General features: G+C 36.2%; 1 protein-coding gene across 1 annotated transcript; it reads left to right on the top strand.

Moving 5' to 3' along the window:
• Window positions 1-13496: 13496 nt before the first annotated feature.
• Window positions 13497-17124, top strand: LOC108321473 (IAA-amino acid hydrolase ILR1-like 4). Its single transcript, XM_017553238.2, has 5 exons — window positions 13497-13906; window positions 14810-14935; window positions 15020-15334; window positions 15474-15602; window positions 15925-17124. The coding sequence occupies exons 1-5, from the start codon at window positions 13538-13540 to the stop codon at window positions 16303-16305; spliced, it is 1320 nt and encodes a 439-aa protein (XP_017408727.1). The 5' UTR covers window positions 13497-13537; the 3' UTR covers window positions 16306-17124.
• The last annotated feature ends 2306 nt before the right edge of the window (window positions 17125-19430 follow it).

The raw sequence follows: 19430 nt of genomic DNA, 5'->3' as shown, positions 1-19430 counted from the left end.
AATAACCGCTCGGTCCATATTTCATACGAGACATCATGCTCCCAAATCCGAGTGTAATCGTTCAGCTTTAGCCTTGATTAACTATAGGACTTATGAGTTTGAGGGAGGCTGTATTTGCTGTTTACTTGTACCAAGGAGGAAAAATAATCGAATTTGAAGTAAAATAAAATAAATGGTTATACCATGTAATCAAGACCGTTCGGCTGCGAATGGTCGATAATGATTGTCCCACTCGCTTCTACCATCTAGGGTTGTTGGGTGTTTGTGGTGTGAATGACCGTTCGTCTTTGTACTATGAGTTCTTCCTAGAGAACGGGTTTTACCGTTTGGCTTTACACTAGGAGTTCCTGGAGAACTTCCTAGCGAGAGGGTTTTACCTTTTTGCTTTGACTTTGACCTAGGAGTTGTTCCTAGGGAACGAGCTTTACCGTTCGGCTTGGACGAGAGTAAGCATTCATTCAGAATGTTCTCCACCGCTCGGTTTAGGACGAGAGTGAGTGTTCACTGAGAACGTTCCCCACCGCTTGGTTTTTCAGCGTAGGAGTTCATTTTGGAACTTCCTAGAGGACGAGAGTGTCAGTCCTTGAGGACGTGCAACACTGCTCGGTTTTTCAGTGTAGGAGTCCGTTTTGGAAAATCCTAGAGGACGAGAGTGTCAGTCCTTGGGGATGTGCAACACGACTCGGTTTTTCAGCGTAGGAGTCCGTTTTGGAACTTCCTAGAGGACGAGAGTGTCAGTCCTTGGGAACGTGCAACACCGCTCGGTTTTTCAGCATAGGAGTCCGTTTTGGAATTTCCTAGAGGAGGAGAGTGTCAGTCATTGGGGACGTGCAACACCGCTCGGTTTTTCAACATAGGAGTCCGTTTTGGAACTTCATAGAGGACGAGAGTGTCAGTCCTTAGGGACGTGCAACACCGCTCGGTTTAGGACTAGGGGCTTTTGGAGAGCGTTCCCTGGACTTTGTTGACGCCAATGATGGCTTACTTCTCGGTCTTCGACCTAGGAATTGCTGGAGAATTTCCTAATGGACGAGAGGGATTTACCTCTCGATTCTTACCCTCCTTTTGGACGAGCGGTTTGTATGGTCCTGACACCTGCACTGTGAAGCCGAACGACTGAATACCAATGAGGCCGAACGACTGAACATATGTGATTGAAAGGAACTTTCTAGCTTTATTCATACCAAAAGTGTAAACACGTAAGTCTTATCAAAATAGTTTAATTGAAATAAAACATGACATCAAAATTCAACTAATGTAAACTTGAGATGATTCGCAATCCTAGTGTTAGGAGAGACTTTTCATCATATCTTCTAGTCGATACGCCTCAGGATTGTGCGGTCAGAGCTATGGCTGCGGCTGCGACCACGCCTATGTTTTCACTCCTCCTTTCTATGCGGTCGTTCGGTATTTCTTTGTGGAGACCTTGACGAGTTTCTTATCCGTGGACGATCCTTCTCCACAAACCTACGGAGATGGCCTACACGAATGAGTTCTTCGATTTTATTTTTGAGTGTTACACACTCTTCGGTGGTATATCCCAGGTTTTGATGGTATTGGCAGTGCTTTCCTCCATCAACATTTTTATGTGAATGATGTTTCCTGACCAAAAGGAGCTCAACCCCAAGAGCTTCCGCGAGGACTTTTGCCCTAGGTGCATTAATAGCTGTGTAATGATCAAACTTAGGCACTTGGGGGAAGTCTTTTTGGTCAAGACCCTCTTCCCTTGTCAATGTCGCCGAACGTTTGTCTGTTGTCCTTTCTCTTTCTGCCTACATCAACTTCCTGTTGTTGCTTTCTTTGTGACATTCGCATGTCCTCCATACGAATAAACTCAGTTATCCTTTCCTGAAGTTCATCCATTGTTTTTGGTGGTCACGCATATAATTTTTCAGCAAAATATCTTGGCCTTAGACATGAAGGCAGGTTGCTGATGATAAAAGTGTGGTTAACATCTTTAACTCGTTGTGCGGTTTCATTATAGCTTTCAAAGTTTTCTCTTTCTCTTGCTTAATATTTACTAATTCCACTGGTGTTATCTCCTACTTCTGATTGGAGGCGTATTGCCTTCTAAAGAGGGTTTCTATAGTGGCGAAGCAATCCACTGTGTTTGGGGGAAGAGTGTTATACCACTCCAATGCTTCATCCTTAAAAGATAAGGAGAAGGCTCTGCATATGACCGGGTTAATGTCCGTCTAGAACACCACTACATTGGTGAAGTTCCTAAGATGATTGTCGGGATCCGGTTAGCCATCATACCTCTCTAATACCAGAGGATTCTTCTCTGGCATTGGAGTTTGCATGATGGTCGCCGTAAAAGGGAGTAAGCTGGTTGACCGAACGGGTTGGATGGGCGAAAGTCCTCTCCTTCGTCGACCGCTTGGGTTTGTATGTTGGGATGGCTACCGATTACTACTTCCCTTGTTTCCATTCTCGTGGTTTGAGGCGGACCGCTCGGTATGGACCCGTTCTGCACTTAACGTCGCAATCTTCTCTACGTGCTTTCGCTGTATCTCTTGTTGTGCTTGGGCCTGGGCCTGTATGGTTCTTTCCTGTGCTTGTATTTGTGCTTGCATTTGTGCTATCAAATCTCTAGTATTCTGGTTTCCGTCCATGCTCCTCGTGGTCACCATCTGGGCGTCTTCTACTTGCTCTTGGCCCCACGGTGGGCACCAAACTGTTTCAGTAAATATTTTGCAAGACCAAGACACTAACCTTTCTGATGCTTGAACCACGTGCTTCTCCTGCTCCTTCCGCTTAGACCGCTCGGCTTCCACAGTCTGACCGCTTGGTTGACGCCCGTCTGGGCCATTCGGTCACGTCAGTCTAGGCCGGTCGGTTGCCTTCATGCTCCAGGGGGGGAGGTACCTGCAAAAGATACTCTGACGCTCAAGTTAGGCATGTGATTTGAAGAGCCTCGGCTCTTGGTTGAATATTTAGTGAATGGTTATCAATACTAAATGTTTGGGTGTTATGAAGTGTCAGTTGAACAAGAATGGAATGTACCTGGCTTTTGGTCCTGCCAATGTATTTATAAGTGTTTCATAGATCAAATAAAAACAACCTTACATGGAGATCCGGTTAGTTACCCATAAACGACTTTATCAATATTTTCAACTAAATATTTTGGATTTGGTTTATTAAATATCTTTTAACCATATATCTTTAATTATTTTATCATCCACTGGACTATTGACCCATTAACAACTTATGCGCTAGCCCAATTACCATTTGAAGTAGCTTAGTAGCGTTGTAGGCCCAATTACGGCCCAAACCATTTGACCAAGTTGATCAATGACGGATAGACCGATCGACCTTATTCAATAACCGATCGGCCCATATTTTATACGATACAAGTTATAATATTTTTGAGTGAATTAATTTACACATTTAGTGGTATTATGGCGTTAATTGAGAAAGTAAAATGTTAATTGCACTTTTGTGAAAAATATCACAATTTTATAAAACTTAATATATATATATATATATATATAAAAAAGTATAAATAATAAGATTGATTTTTAAATAATTAACTAGTATTAAGACCTTTTATATTTTCAAATCGTATTTTTTTTCTAATATGAAAATAGATAAATCAACTTATAATTTAGCACAAATTTATTTGGTTCATTAAATTAAACTAAATTGATTTTGACTCATAATAAAAAAAATTTCTTTAGATTTTTTATCCAACCAAGCTCAAACTCATGGTGAGTTAGGTCTCTCCACTGGTTGAAATCCATTTAAAACGTTTTTATTGAAGAGTTTTTAAGGATAAAATCTTAATAAAATCATCAATTTCAAAATGGACGCGGACTTGAGGTAAGAATATTGATAATGAAAACAAAAAGAAAGATCTTTCAGATCTCTTAGAAAATTATTTAGTTAGAGAAATATAATATACTGTTCATGTAAAAAAATGTCATTCAATGTTGATTTTTGGCTAACAAGTGAAATACAAATGAGGGGAGGGTTAAATTTTCTGAAAATTTTTGGCTAACAACTCACAATACCACATTTGATAGAATATGGTCAGACAAACTATTGTAACTTTTTTTTTAATTTAATTTGAGAAACTCTCCTTCTTTAGTTGATTAATATTTTATAAGATCCAATATATGAGATTAATGATAAAAAGAAATTATGTTAAAAAAAATTATATTGATTCATCTATAAATGTAAACTACGTCCAGTTTTTAACTAATTTAGTCCCTTGTAGACTAATGCTAAAAAGATACTAACGAAATATTATTTGAACCTTATTTATTTTTGTCTAAAACAACACAAGTATTATTTTGTAATTACTCCTAACTAAAAACTCAAGTATAGTTTGAAATACAATCACACTTAGCTAAGAGTTTGGTGAGTAAAGTGAATGATCTAAAATATCACAATTTTTTCTCACTGGGTAGAAAAAATATGTCTTTCAACAAATACAAGGTTTAAATATTCTACTACCTTTCTATACAAACACAATGTTCTTGTGATGTTCTAGGTACTAAAAGTGTCGAGCAGTAAAATTGAGTCTTTTTATAATCCTTAATCACTTATTCTTCTTACTTGTACATAGAGCACTTAAAAATAAACTCTGATAAATTGGACCACTCAAATCATGACACTTGCTAGCTTAGGAAGCAAGTGACAACAACAATTTGCACTTCCCACTAACCAACATGCACATTAAATCATAATTGTTCTTGTGACTATAAATAAACCTAAGATATCATAAAATATGACAACTTATCATTTTGAATGCTTTGGTTGAGGTCCAAAAAATCTTTGAGACTTTAATAATGTATGTCTAAAAGTCTCATATCACTTAAGATTTAGGAGTACTTTATACATATCTTAGTGTAGTAATTGTTAGAATTCTAAGTGAGTTTAAGTTTCACATTGGGTGAAAATAAAAAAATGGAGCAGCGTATAAAAGTGAAGATCCATTAATCCATTGACTTAAGATTTTGGGTAGAGAATAGTGTCAATTGTAAGAACCTGTATTTTAGAAGTGGTGGGGACATGGTGGGGACATGGTGGTTACCCACCTCTTACATTATTAGGATGCAATTATTGGAGGTGCTGATTTCAGGAAACTTAGCAAGGTGAGGGTTTCATTTTTGGCATGTGAAAGAGAGAGAGAGAGAGAGAGAGAGAGAGCAGCCAGAGGGTGGGAACCCTTTCTCCCGTTTCCAGCCGTCCAAAGAGCACCCATGGGAAGCTGTACCAACTTCAGAAGGGCTGAGAGGAGGATCTGGGTTGGGCATCTGGTGAGAGTGGAGTCCTTGCAGCAAGATCTGGGAGAGGAAATGAAGAACTGTTGAGGTTGCAAGGAGATCTTGATCTGCACGTCTAGGAGGAGATAGATCCCAAAATTTACAAGGAAGTCTTCAAGAGGTAAGGGGAGTTTGATTTATTTCCTTGATTTTTGAGATATTATGTGTTTGCTGCAAATCTGGGTAAAATCTAGGAAGAAGGGGATGAAAATGGGGGGTTTCTGGGTTTCTCTGGAATCTGGTGCGATTCTGCAGAATTCTGCAGAATGCGCGTACGTCCAATTTTGGTGAGTCAAAATTGGACGTTCGTCCAATTGGTGCTCGACCTAATAGTGGTCGGCCAAATTATAACGTGTAGAACGAGCGTTCGCTCAACTAGTGCTCAACCTAGGTCAGACAATTTAACCGTTCGGTCTTGCCTCCTCCAGTAACGAGCGTTACGTTCGTTCTGGGCTTGTTCTGTGAGCGTCCGATTTTGTATTCTCGTGTAACGAGCGTCAGCATTCGTGTTAGTTAAATATTTGACGTTCGTCAAAGATATTATCCAGTGAATTAGAGATGTTAGACGTTCGTACTTAGTTTAGTATTCGCATTGTACAGATTGTGAGCGTTCGTTATCAATTGGTATTCTAGGTTCCAACTTGAGCGTTCGTCCCTAAATTGGCATCCACAAGAAGTAATCTTGGGCGTTCAGTATTGAGTATTAGTGATTGCAATCGTTCGTCCTTAATATGGATTTTTAGGTTTGAATCCTGAACGTTCGGTTTTTGGGTATAAGTGAACGTTCGACAATCGGTCTTCATATAATAGTGATTATAACTATCGGTTTTAATTTGGTAGTCTCAGCTGGTGATCCTTAGCGTTCGGTCTTGATTATGCATTGGTAATAGTAAGCGTTCGATTTTGATGAGGTATTCTCAGGTTTAGTTTGTGAGCGTTCGGCCTTAAATTGATATTCTAAGTTTGAATCTTAAACGGTCGGTCTGAGGTGTTAGTGATTATAGCGTTCGGTCATAAGCTAACCTTCTTAGGTTTGAATCTTGAACGTTCGGTTTTTGGGTATAAGTGAGCGTTCGGTTTTAAGTTGTTTATTCTTAAGTTTTGAATCTTGAACGATCGGCCTTGGGGTATTAGTGATGAGCGTTCGGTTAAGTTTTGATTTAAGCACCGTTCGGTTAGCTGCTAATTTATGTCGTTCGGTCAGGCTTCTTTTTAATGTCGTTCTACAAAGTGACCTAGGGGTTCGACTAAGTATCAAAACGTTCGTCCTAATCGTATTGGGATTAATAGTGTTTGATTTGAGTGTTCGGTATTGAGATATTAGTGAGTATAAGCGTTCGTTCTTAACTTGGAATTCTTGGGTAGCAATCTTGAGCGTCCGGCTTTAAGTGTTCGGTTTGGATCTTGGACGTTCGTCCTTGGTTTAATTGTGTTTGTGAGCGTTCGCTCTCGATGATATTAATCCTCAGGAAGTACTCGTCAGCGGTATTGTTACGACTACGCTTGCTCTTGAGCGTTCGTCATTTGGGGCTCGATTTAATAACATTTGGTGTCCATAGGCAGCGTTCGGTCGTTGATGATGATGGATCCCAGAACGTTCGTCCAGACAGTATCCGAGTTGGAAATAGTGTTCGACAATATTGTATGAATCCGTGGGAGTATTTTGAAGCAATTATTGAGAATTGTTGGTTATTTCCTTGATCCAATATTGGTTTATTTATACATGTTATTGAGAATATGTATGAATTCGTGATTGAGCACGTTTATTCTGTTGGAGGTGGTACATACACTATGTTATTTACTTGTAACTTCGTCTGTCCTTTTTAGCATTTTTGCTAGTCTCGCGTGAGACGGAGATTCGAGTGTCACCTTCTTCTACGCGAGGAGGTGAATGTCTTGCCCAATGACTTCGGCTCGTGTTGAGTATAGTGCATCGTTACGCGTAGTATCGATGTTTTTACTCGTTAGTCCTTGAGGAGTCGAGGAGATAGGTCTGAAGTCGCGATGGAAGACGGCTCGGGTCGCCTATTATTGAGAGCAGGTTATGACGACGAATTACAAGTAAAAGACATTAGTTTATGAAAGACTAGTCTGCAGCGTCATGTGGGTCGATTTATCATGGGAATTGTTATAGTATATGTAATGGGTTATGATGTGATACTTCTGGTTATTCATCTTGCATGTTGTGGCTGTGGTTTCCACCCGTGATGATCGTGCTGGTACGGGAGAAATGGTAGTGCAGATAAAGCTGGATTTGGAATAATTCTTCGAGAGAGACGGGAAGTAAAACTTGTTGGGTCTATAGGTAGTAGCGTGCGTTATTATTAGTGACGTCCGGTCTTGGTATTATTTATTTTCAGGTAGCAAGCGTTAATATGTAACAGTTGATCTTGATGTTAGTTGTTCTGAGGTAGCTAGCGTCTGATCTTAATTTGGTACCCTGTGGTTTAGTTTGATTACGTTCGGTCAGTACTGAGGTGTTCAGCAGAGTACTCTAGGCGTTTAACCCAGACTCAAGCGTTCTTTATTCTAGTGTTTTGTCTCGTAGCGATGGTTCTTAGAGAATGATCTTTATTGGTGATGTTGCTCTGAGGTTGCAATCATTTATGGGGAGTGACCGGCCTTGATATTCGTTGAGGTAGCGATCGATTAATAAATAGTGATTAGTCGTGATGATGCATGATTCAGGCAGTGATCATTCATAGGTAGTGCTCGGTTTGGATGACGCTTGTCTCAGACAAGGATTGTTAACGGTTAGTGGTCATACGTAGGGAACATCCGGTCTCGATGAGGTTACCCTCAGATAGTGTTAAATCCAGTAAAGTGATCAATTAAGCGTTCGTCCGAATGGTACTTAATCTGTGGTGCGCGAGATTTGATCTTTGAACGATCGTTTGAATAGTGTTCGAAATAATAGTAATTGTTCTAGTAGAGTGCGTTGTCTCATAGTGAAGTCTAAGTGTTTGATCTTACTAAGCATTCAGTCTCTTGGTGTGCGACCTAATGGTATCCGTCTAATAGCGTTTGATGTCTAGTGTCGAGCCTAAGTGATCAATCTTAACGTTCGTGCAATCAGTATTCGATCTGGCGTTCGGTTTCTAGCGTTCGGCCTAGTGTTTGATCTCAGTGTTCATTATGAGTGTGTTCGGTCATTATGGTTTTCTGAGTTTAGCGTTCGGCTCAATTGTGCATGATCACCTAGCGTTCGTTCAAATGGGATTCAGTCTAATAATATTCATTAGATAGCATTCGGCGGATAGGGCTCGACAGATAGTGTTCGGCAGATAGCGTCCGTCCAAATAGTATCCGGTTAAAATGTTTGGGGAATAGCTTTGTCCAGTAGCTCATCAATGTATCATCCGTATGAGTGTCTAGTAGAAATTTTGGTAGGTTGGTATATGGGGATGTCTAACCTAAGTATTATATGATGTTTATATCAAAGCATTTATGCATATTTTTTATAAATGATATATTGCATGTTAGCTCACCCTTACTTATTTGTGCATGTATTGGAAAATCATATTTTGGCGATGATCGTATAACGTTTTTGTTATACGGGAGCAGATGAAGGAATGTCACGTGATCTGGCGCAAGTGTAGGAAGAGATGGAAGAATGTATTAGAAGGATTCAATGTTATCTTTACTATTAAGTCTGAGCTGTAAACTTTTGTATAGAATTGAGCTTGAGGTTCGGGGTGTTACCGTAATTGTATTATTGCAATATTCTAATTTTTTTGAATTTTAAAAAGGCAAAAAATTTTGGGATGTTACATCAATCTCTTATATGGTTGGGCTCGAGTCTCATTGATGTTGTATCTTCCTAGTAAACCCCCTCCTCAACAAACACAATAATAACCCATTGAAGTGCTTTTAGAGACAAAATTGTTATAAAGTTATTGAACTATAAAGTAAAATATACATATAAAGTAAATATACATATTCATCTTTCAACTTATTGAGGAGGATAGTGTGTGTGTGTGTGTGTGTGTGTGTGCGTGTGTGTGTGCCTGTGCGTGCGCGTAAGCATGCACGTGCGCACATGTGCATGTTTGTGTGCCTGTGTGTGTGTGTGTCTGTGTCTGTGCCTGTGTGTGTGTGTGTGTGTTTGTGTTTGTGTCTGTCTTTGTGTGTCTATGTCTATGTCTGTGTGTGTTTGTGTCTGTCTGTGTGTCTGTTTGTGTGTCTGTCTGTGTGTCTGTGTCTAATGATTGAAGAGACTACTCCTACACCACAACCTTTACCTTGGGGCTTGCTCTAATCACAAGTGTAAAAATAACATTTAACGTCACACATTTAACGTCTAACGAAATCCAACGTAAAAAATTATCGATGACAGTTTTGTAAATAAAACATCATTATAGAAGTCGGTTAAATGGGTTTCTGATGTCAAATAAGGTATAGACGTCGGCTCTCCCAAGCTTATATGTTAAATGGTTTGCATACAGAACTGAAAAGTCATTGATTTATTGCCTTTAGACATCGGCTACAGGCCCCCACATGTCTAATTTGAATTAGACGTCGGCTCCCCTGTCACGAACATAAAAAATGTCCAGAAATATCTCATTTTAAGTGCTAATATTAATTTTTTTACGAGAAAGACGTCGGCCCACCCGTAGACGAGACGTCAAATCCTCTGCAAAATCATATTTGAAAGGTCACCTTTTCATATTTGCATGTAGAAGAGGTCGACATTTAATACACATTAAACATCACATCCTCTTCTTCGGACGTCAATAAGCTATGAAAATATTCCAAAGTAGCGCCAAAATGAATTTTTTAGCAATTAAACGTCAGTGGTGGAGGGAACTGATGTCAAATGCCCTTTTAAACCCAAAAACCTCATAACGCGAGCCTCACTTTCTTTCGCGTTATCGTTTGGGTTTTCGTTTAATTTGCGTTCGTCATTGTTGCTGCAAGGTATTTTTGATTGATTTTCTTCGAGTTAATTTATTTTGCACCGATTAACTTATGTTTTCACCGATTAAATTTCTTTTGCATCGATTAAATTTCGTTTGAGCCGATTAATTTTGGCTTATGATGTAGTTTTGTACACGAGTTGACGGTTCTTGACGACGACATTGAGTGGTTATTCTCCATTACTTGAAACTCATAATATATACAATTTTATGATGTGTTCGTTTTCTGTATTTCAGGTATGGTAATATTATAAAAACAAATTATTTATAAAAAAAGAATATGAGGGGTTCGACGTTAAAATTGACTTCCAGAAAAGGGATCCAATGTTAAAATTAACATATTCCAATAAGACGTCGAATATGAATTTAACATTGAATGTCAGAAAATAACAATTGTCAAAAACTTTTGTTGCAATAGTGAATAGACCCAAAAGACAGACTGCATGTTGCTTAGACATGAAGACCAAATATAGTTAATGAATAACTTCCTCTCTTAAATTATTAATATGCATTTCAAAATATCGTGATAAAAATATATAGAATTTCATGATAAAAATATTTCCTTAGAATGCGATACAAAATTAGACTTGAGGTTTAAACTATATTTATACTTAAGTCTTTGACTAACTTGTTCATATGTATAAAAATATCATATCATTTATAAATTACAACCAATGATAATTTATATACGCTATTATAACTCTTGAAGAAAAAAAAAAGAGAACTTAAAATTATTTCTACCTCTTTATCTCTCTATTGGAAAACTTCTTTTGATGCTCCATAATTTCTTCCTAATTATATTACTGTATTGAGTTCAAATCATAATTAAAAATAAGAAGGAAAATTTGCTATCTAGAATGAAGAACATTAGGAACCATACAAATAATTTAGGTATTTAATTGAAGTATATATTTTGGTACAAAAGTGAAACATGTGGTTTAAGTTAAAGGAAGAAAAGATAAAATGCCATGAGGCATGATCCAGAAGTTTTTTAGGCTTGCACGTACTTGTTTCCATTATAGTTCCTATACTAAAACTCCTAACCTACTCATGTGCTAACACAAACACGTGTTCCACATGCAAATACAAATTTTCACCTCAAACATTTTTTATTAACAGATCAAATTTTCATAGTTTATTGAATACTAAAAAAAATTATTATTAATTAAATCTTTTTTGTTTTATTTTTTCTTAATTGAATGATGTTATTGTTAATTGGATAATATAATTATTATCTTTATCCAATTACCTTACTTAATTATGTTAGATGTAATTTTATAATTTATTTATTGCAAATTAAAATATTTATATAAATACTAACTTCTTTTATAATAACGGAAGAGTTTTTATTTTTTGAATGGCACTTACTAACTATAATAGTTTTTATTGGAGAGGTTATATATCATGGAGAATATAAATAGGGTACGAGTAAGTGATAGATTTAAATAGAAAACTTAACAAAATATAGCACGAAAGCTAGAGAGAAAATATTCAGGATAATAATATTTAATTGGAGAAAAAATATTTTATTTATTTATTAAATAAATAAATACGCTAATATATTCAATTTATTTTAAACTATTATCTCTTTCTTTTATTTCGAATAAAATAAATTAATATTTATTAAACACACAAAAAAGGTATCTTCTTGTTTCTCTTCTTTTAAAACTCAACTTCCAAAGGTGCTTTGAATTTTTAGTTCTCCGTTCTTTCTGTGTGATTAAAATGTTCTATCCTTGTCATGATTTTTTTTTATTGAAGTTTTCTAAATATAATTTTCCTCTTACTTTTTGAATATACCGAAGGAATGTCATCTCTTCATAATATTTTTTATTATTAACTTAATGTTTTTTTTAATAAGTTTATTAAATAAAAAAAAGCCACTCTGTTTTAGTGATCTACATTAGAAAAAATATCACTAATAATACACATGACAAACGCGACAATGTACATATATTGTTTACGACAGCTTAGCAACAGCCCTTCATTATTATTATTATCTTCCTTTATTCTTATAAGAATTTTATATACTTTATATCATATTATTGTAAAAATACTAGTTTCTATTTTAAAAATATTAAAAATTACATAATTTTTATAAAGAAAACATCTGAAGATAAATATAAATGTTTTGCACAATAGCATTACGTAAAATTGTGAAAAGAAGATCTATCTTCTGTAGATCAATAACAGCGGAAAAACATGGGTGTATGTGTGATTGTTTTTTATTATAATAAAAAAATCTATTATAACTATTAAATATTACACACACACACACACACATATATATATATATATATATATATAATAATTATTATTATATTTTATTATGTTCTTATGAGAGAAAAAATGAAAACGAAAATGAAATATATACAAAAAGAGAGTTACCAGACACAATTTCTTTATATAGCTAGATATAACGTTTATGTAAAATAGATGAATCATATTTCACGGTGAATGAGTATAATAAACACTGAAAAGAAGCTTCTAGGAAATTTGTCAATCTCTTTTACATATTAAAAACTACAAATTACCCATTGAATAATGAGGATAATGTGAGTTTACCAAATTAGGTCTTCCAAATCCACAAGTTAGTTTGTTACTCTTCCATACTTGAAGTTTGAATATTCACCTTTTATACAAAATTGTTGAGAGATGATAATAAGATTATTCCCCATACTTTTTTGGCTGGTGTAAAACTGCTATGGAGAGGACCAACTATACCTTGGATTGCACAAATTCATGGGATTCAATTCTTTGAAGGTGGTTGGAATGTCCTTCTTTGGGATTCAAACAATCAATTTCTAAACCAGACAAAGACTAAAAGTTTATGTGGTCACAATACTTTCCACAAGAAGCCAAAGTTGTTGGCAAGTATACATCCTTAAAAAGTAAACACTTCCCTCTTCAAACTTTCATCTCCAACAATCCTCACACTTCAAATTCCACTGCTTCTTCTTCTCATAATGCTTTGCCCCTCAAAATTTACAGCCAAACAAATGACATGTAATAGTTTTAAGTTAAACAAATGAGTTAATTAAAAAATAAATTTATTCTCTCTGAACGGAGAACAAAGAGAGGAAATAGTTTGGTGTAAACATATAGTTCGGTAAGGGCACGAAATCAAACACAATCAGATAACCTTTTACCAGAATAAAGCAATTGTTTTTGATGTGCCAACCAATACTTAGAAGCATGGTCGGATTTTCTCTAACGTGGACATAATAAAATCCAGTCTAGTCAGGGCTTTTCATATATATATATATATATATATATATATATATATATATATATATATATGCACTAAGCTTTTTTCATTTTTCACCTTCTTGATATCTACCACTTGGCCACATGGACCATCTTAGACTTATTCTCCTACTCTTCCTGTTCCTACCCACCTGCTTCTCTTTCACGTTTCAAACTCCTTCAATCAATGAGTTTACCAATCAAAGCTCTTCTTCTTTGAAGCAGAAGATTCTGGAGCTAGCTAACAGTCCTGGCACGGTGAAATGGATGAAGAGAATAAGGAGGGAAATCCATGAACACCCAGAACTTGCAAATGAGGAGTTCAGGACAAGTGCTCTCATCAGGCGTGAGCTTGACCAGTTGGGTGTTGCTTACGACTGGCCTGTGGCTGGGACTGGTGTGGTTGCCAAAATTGGTTCTGGGTCTCCTCCTTTTGTTGCTCTTAGAGCAGACATGGATGCTTTGCCAATTCAGGTTAGTGTTACTATTTTGCACACCACACACAGTCTTGTGTTGTTCGTTAAGGTCTTTTTTCTCTTTCTCACTTTGTTCTTCCAAGCTTTTCTTCTTTGATGCCTCATGGACACAAGTGATGGACATGTATGCATGCTCGTGTTTGCGGATACTAAGCTCTGGCTGGTTTTGGCTATTGATTTTTTTGTTTCTTTTAGTGAAAAACAAATCAGAAAAAGGATCCTAGCAAATAGTTATGTTTCCTGGGTGGACAAAACTCGTAAAAGAAAGGAACAAGTTTAATTGTGTTTGTAGTCTTCTTGAGTTGGGAATTGGTGTTTGTTTGAATCCGAGGATTACGTGCTGCTTGTTAATTTCACTCATCCAAAATACAAGAGGAAGCGGAAAGCATCCTGTATTAGTTTTGAAAGCTGTTGATCATGTACCTGGAAATAGTTTTCAGAAGTGGAAAAAGGAAACAGTGGCAAGATAATTATTATTGAATTCCACTAAGTACAACCTGGAGTACTGTTATTATATGGGAAAGTTGTGACCATAATTTTAGTGGGATCTGTACTGAAATTCACACCTTAATCCACCATTAATATTCCAATGGATTAAATCAGTTAATTTCCTTTCACAACTTCTGCAGGATTTTTTTTTCTGTATTATCCTATTACTCCTCCTACACAAACTTCTTTTACTCAGATTTCTAATCTCTTGTTTACTTATATTGGAAACCACCCATTTGTGAGTAAATAAGGTAATCAATTTGATCATTTGATATCAGTATATACCGTTGCAATACTTTATACATTTGTACTAGGCTGAGAATGGGAACGTAACCTTCTTTACCAATGCTATCTTCTAGGACAAATTTGGCAAGTAATTGATGGTTAGTTTGACATATGTGACTGGGAACAGGAAAGGGTTGATTGGGAGCATAAGAGCAAAGTAGATGGAAAAATGCATGCTTGTGCACACGATGCACATGTTGCCATGCTACTTGGGGCAACAAAGATACTGCAAGAAATGAAGGACATGTTACAGGTGAAGTGTAATCGGAAGATGAACATTTTAGGATGTACCATAATATGTGTTTCTTCCTTTGAAAACTTTTAACTTCACATGCAGACTACTGTTGTTCTAATATTCCAACCAGCAGAGGAAAGAGGCACAGGAGCAAAAGAAATGATCCAAGAAAAGGTGCTTGAAGATGTTGGGGCTATTCTTGGCTTGCACTTGGGGTCAGAGTACGAAACGGGTGTTGTTGCATCACGGCCAGGGGAGTTTTTAGCTGGATGTGGAGGCTTCAAAGCAAAAATCAGTGGAAAACGGGGTTTAGCAGGAGTTCCCCAGCATTGCTATGATCCAGTTTTGGCTGCTTCAACATCAGTTATTAGCTTGCAAAACATTGTTTCAAGGGAGGTTGATCCTTTGGATTCTCAGGTGGAGTGAAATTCTCAAATTCAGTTGTAAAAATACATTGCAAGATGAAACTTTTGGCGCATTAATTAGTATGTATGACTGATTCTCTTCGTGGTTTATTAGTTCCACAAAACTTTACTCAGAGATCTTAGTTTGGCAGGTGCTTTCTGTGGCCATGATCAATGCAGGGTATGCTCACGACATCATCCCTGATTCAGCTACATTTGGAGGTACGTTTAGAGCATTCAGCAAAAAGAGCTTCTATGGACTGAGGAAAAGGATAGAAGAGGTAAATGTCTGGTTGTGACCATTCTATATTGTTTTATCAAGCTGTCATGAACTAATTTCCAGCATCAAGTTGAAATACTCAGTTAACAACATGATTTTAGATAAAAAAATTGATTTTGAGAAGAAACAACTTTCAGTAGATATTATGTAGGATGAATCTTATACTTGGTTTCCCCAATAACTTGCATTCAGAATAACAAAATCTTAACACAAATCACATCAATTGAAATGCAGCTCGCTCTAGATACTAAGAAGCAAAAACTAAAGATAGAAAGAGATTTGTCTAAGAGGATTTTGAATTGCATGTAACCTCTTTTGGGCAGGTTGTGAAAGGGCAGGCAGAAGTACACAGGTGCCATGCTGAGGTTGAGTTCTTAGGTAATGAACATCCCACAATCCCTCCAACCACAAATGATGTAAGAATATACGAACTAGCACACCAAGTCTCTAGTAAGATTGTTGGAGAAGATAACATAGAATTAGCTCCCCTCTTCACTGGGAGTGAAGATTTTGCATTTTACTTGGAAAAAGTACCAGGTACATTCCTCCTTCTGGGTACACGAAATGAGAAGAGTGGATCCACATATCCTGCTCACAGTCCTTACTTTTTCATTGATGAAGATGTTCTTCCTATTGGGGCTGCAATACATGCAGCGTTTGCTCTTTCATACCATTCTTATTCAACAAACTCATACTCCTTGTAATTCAACACATTCTTTGTCATAAGTAGCAGTCGGGGAACAATTTTTTTGTTTGCTTAATGCATATTGAATTTGCTCTACCCGGCTGCTATTACAAATACTCAACCACAACTAAAATGCTAAGATTTTTAGTGTTTTATACTCCTTGACCACTTAATAAAACTTTAAACTTTATCATTAGATTAAATACTTTATACATTGTAATTTCACTATCATTTAAGTACAACTTTATCATGTATAATTAGATTTTTACTTTACTGTTTTTGAAAACTCTTAAGATTGTCGAAAGTTTCTTCAACGTTTGAATGGTTTGAAACATGAGAACAGTGACCCTTGTTTGCATCATTTATAGAGTATGAACTTTGGAAAGCCATCAAACACGTCACCAAGAAGCATATTCCTCGGACTTTAGATAGTGTAATAATAGGTATTGGATAAAGTTTTGTATGGTACGAGAAATGGGAGTGCATACAAATTTGTTCAAATTCACCGAACCAACATAGGACACTGGAGCTAATTAATGTCCTTTAGGTAAGAAACAATAAAAGGGGTGCAGAGAAAGTTGCTCGGTGCAAGTAGTTTTGCGGTCCCGTTTACGGGTCTGACATCATGCTAGCCATGCTTCGCTGTTCACTTTCAGTCGTAATGAAGCAGAACAGCCACAGTCCAAACAACAAAACAAGCTACTAACACGGTGAATTTGAGTTTTGAGTCATATCTACTCTCTGCTAACTGCTGTATCCTTCTCAATTTTATGTTTTTATGCTTCTATTTTTTTTTATAATGTTATCCTTCTCAATACAAGATGAAGTTATGTTTTTATGCTTCTATTTTTTTTATAATGTTATATAAGATTTTTGTATTTTTAAGATTTAATGAACCTTAAAAAAAAGATTAATATTTCTTATATTTAATATTTGATATAAGTGGCATTTGAGAATTTCTTAAATTTTATTCAATAACTTATCATTTTCTATTATTACTACTGAATGATAATTTTCATAAAAATACATTAATAATAATAAATAAGAAAAAGGATTATTACAACCTAAATGGAGAGAAAATCCACAAATAAAAAAAATATTTATTAGTAAACTTGATTAATTTTGAGTATTGTCTCCTTTAATTAAACTTACATTGTTATCATACTGGATATTTCCTTCATAAAATAAGTGAACTTTTAATAATCTCGTGCAAATATCGACAGCTTGTTTTTTATTATATCTTTGAAACATTATATTTTGACATAATGCATTTACAAACTTGTTTCACATTATATCTATGGATTATTTTGCTTATGATTTATTATTTCCAAAAATCTTCTTGACCAAAATGTTTAGGTTGCACAATGTATTTCCCATTGGTTATTGAGGGTGGAATGAGTAGTTTCTTTCACGATCATGATATTGTACCACAACCAATATGATAAGCATATAATGATACTATCTTTTTCTTCTTCCTCTTTGATGGGTAAACCTCATATCCTTCACAATAATAATTTTGTAGTGAGTTTTTCAAGAGGGATGATGGTGGCAGTGAGCTATTTGGGTTTCTGGTGAGAGTTTAAGATAGAGATGACAACGAGTCGGGTCGGGTCGGGCACGGATAGTGTGATACCTGAACCTGACCCACAAGTAAAAAACTGTACCTATACCATTCCCGTTACCCGCGGGTATCCGCATTAAGAAATTCGCAGATTTTTTTTAACCCGTAGATATCCGTTGGATAATCGTTTTCCAATTATCCAAGCCCAAATTTTGGCCCAAACACTATTCTTCTTTCTTTTTCAAAACTCATAAACCATGGATCTTCACTTCAAAGAGAAATCGGGACTCCAAAAACTGTTGAGTTCATTTTGTCCAGGCTCAGATTTGCACCAAAGCATCTCAGATCTGCAACAAAGCATTTCAGATTTGCACTAAAGCATTCCAATATGCACCAAAGCATCTCAGATCTGAATCTCATCACGTCGTAGACCACTCCCGATGCAGTTTAGTCTCTCAAGCTCCGCAAACTGTATCACCTGTTGTTGCTGCTGCTGGTGGCTGGCTCTACTGCTTGCCGCAGGCAGAGCCGTGGATGGCAGAAGAGGAAGCGGCACCGCCAAATTAGTGTCACGCTACGGCTGCATGAGGTCCTTGCGACGTCGCTAGGGACAATGATCCTTGTTGTTGGTAGGCGGCGGAGATGAGGGAATTGCAGATAAGGTTCGAGGAAGTTTGAGAGAGAAGAAAAAGAAGAAACGAGCCCAAAGAAAAATCGATTTGGTTTGATTTGATTTCTTCCCTTTACTTCCTTTGCACCATAATAGAGGAGCAAAATTAAAAACAACCTTTTTAACGGAAATTGAGATTTATGTTTCCTATTTATTTGACAGCAAAAAATAAAGAAGTTAAAGATTGAAGAGTTATAACCTAATGGGTAAAATTGTAATTTCAATTTTTTAAACGGGTAACGGATACCCGCAGACACGGATAGTATGATACCCGAATCTAACCCGTTAACGAGTGAGTATTAAATTACCCGCTACCCGCGAGTACCTCTTGCTCGTGGATACTAAATACTCGTAACAGATTTTACACGCGGATACTCACGGGTGCAGATTCTTTTGCCCCCTAGTTCAAGAGGAGAGATGATGGTGAGAGTTTATTGTGAAGGTTTTTGTGAGGGTGTATTTGAGTTTCCAATGAGTCTCAACTAGGGTTTGCATAAAAGGTCTAACAAAGTTCAAGTATGAAAGTTTGACAAATTTGCGTGGAAGACTTGACGAGGTTCGTTAGTTTGACTATTTGAAAGGTTTAGAAATGAGAATGGTTTTTGAAATAAGAGTTTTGAAAATAAGAGAAAAATTTTGTAAATAAGAAAAATATTGGAAACTAATTTTTTTTCTAGGAAAAATAATTTAATGAGAATGAGTTTTTTGTTTAAACAATAAAAAAAGTATTAAGAGGGAGAAATGAGCACATGAGAAAAGAAAATGGTACGGTGACATTTGTAAATGTCATATATACAAATTGTGGCAGTTATAAAACTGATATTATAAGGAGAATTATGGTAATTTTTTTAGAACTGTCGTATTAAAATCATCATATTTAACATGATTTTTTTAATAGATCAATGAAAAACTA

Source organism: Vigna angularis, chromosome 1 (genome assembly GCF_016808095.1).
Source record: "Vigna angularis cultivar LongXiaoDou No.4 chromosome 1, ASM1680809v1, whole genome shotgun sequence".
In the NCBI taxonomy this organism is placed as follows: Eukaryota; Viridiplantae; Streptophyta; class Magnoliopsida; order Fabales; family Fabaceae; genus Vigna; species Vigna angularis.
This window is presented reverse-complemented; position numbering and strand designations above follow the sequence as displayed.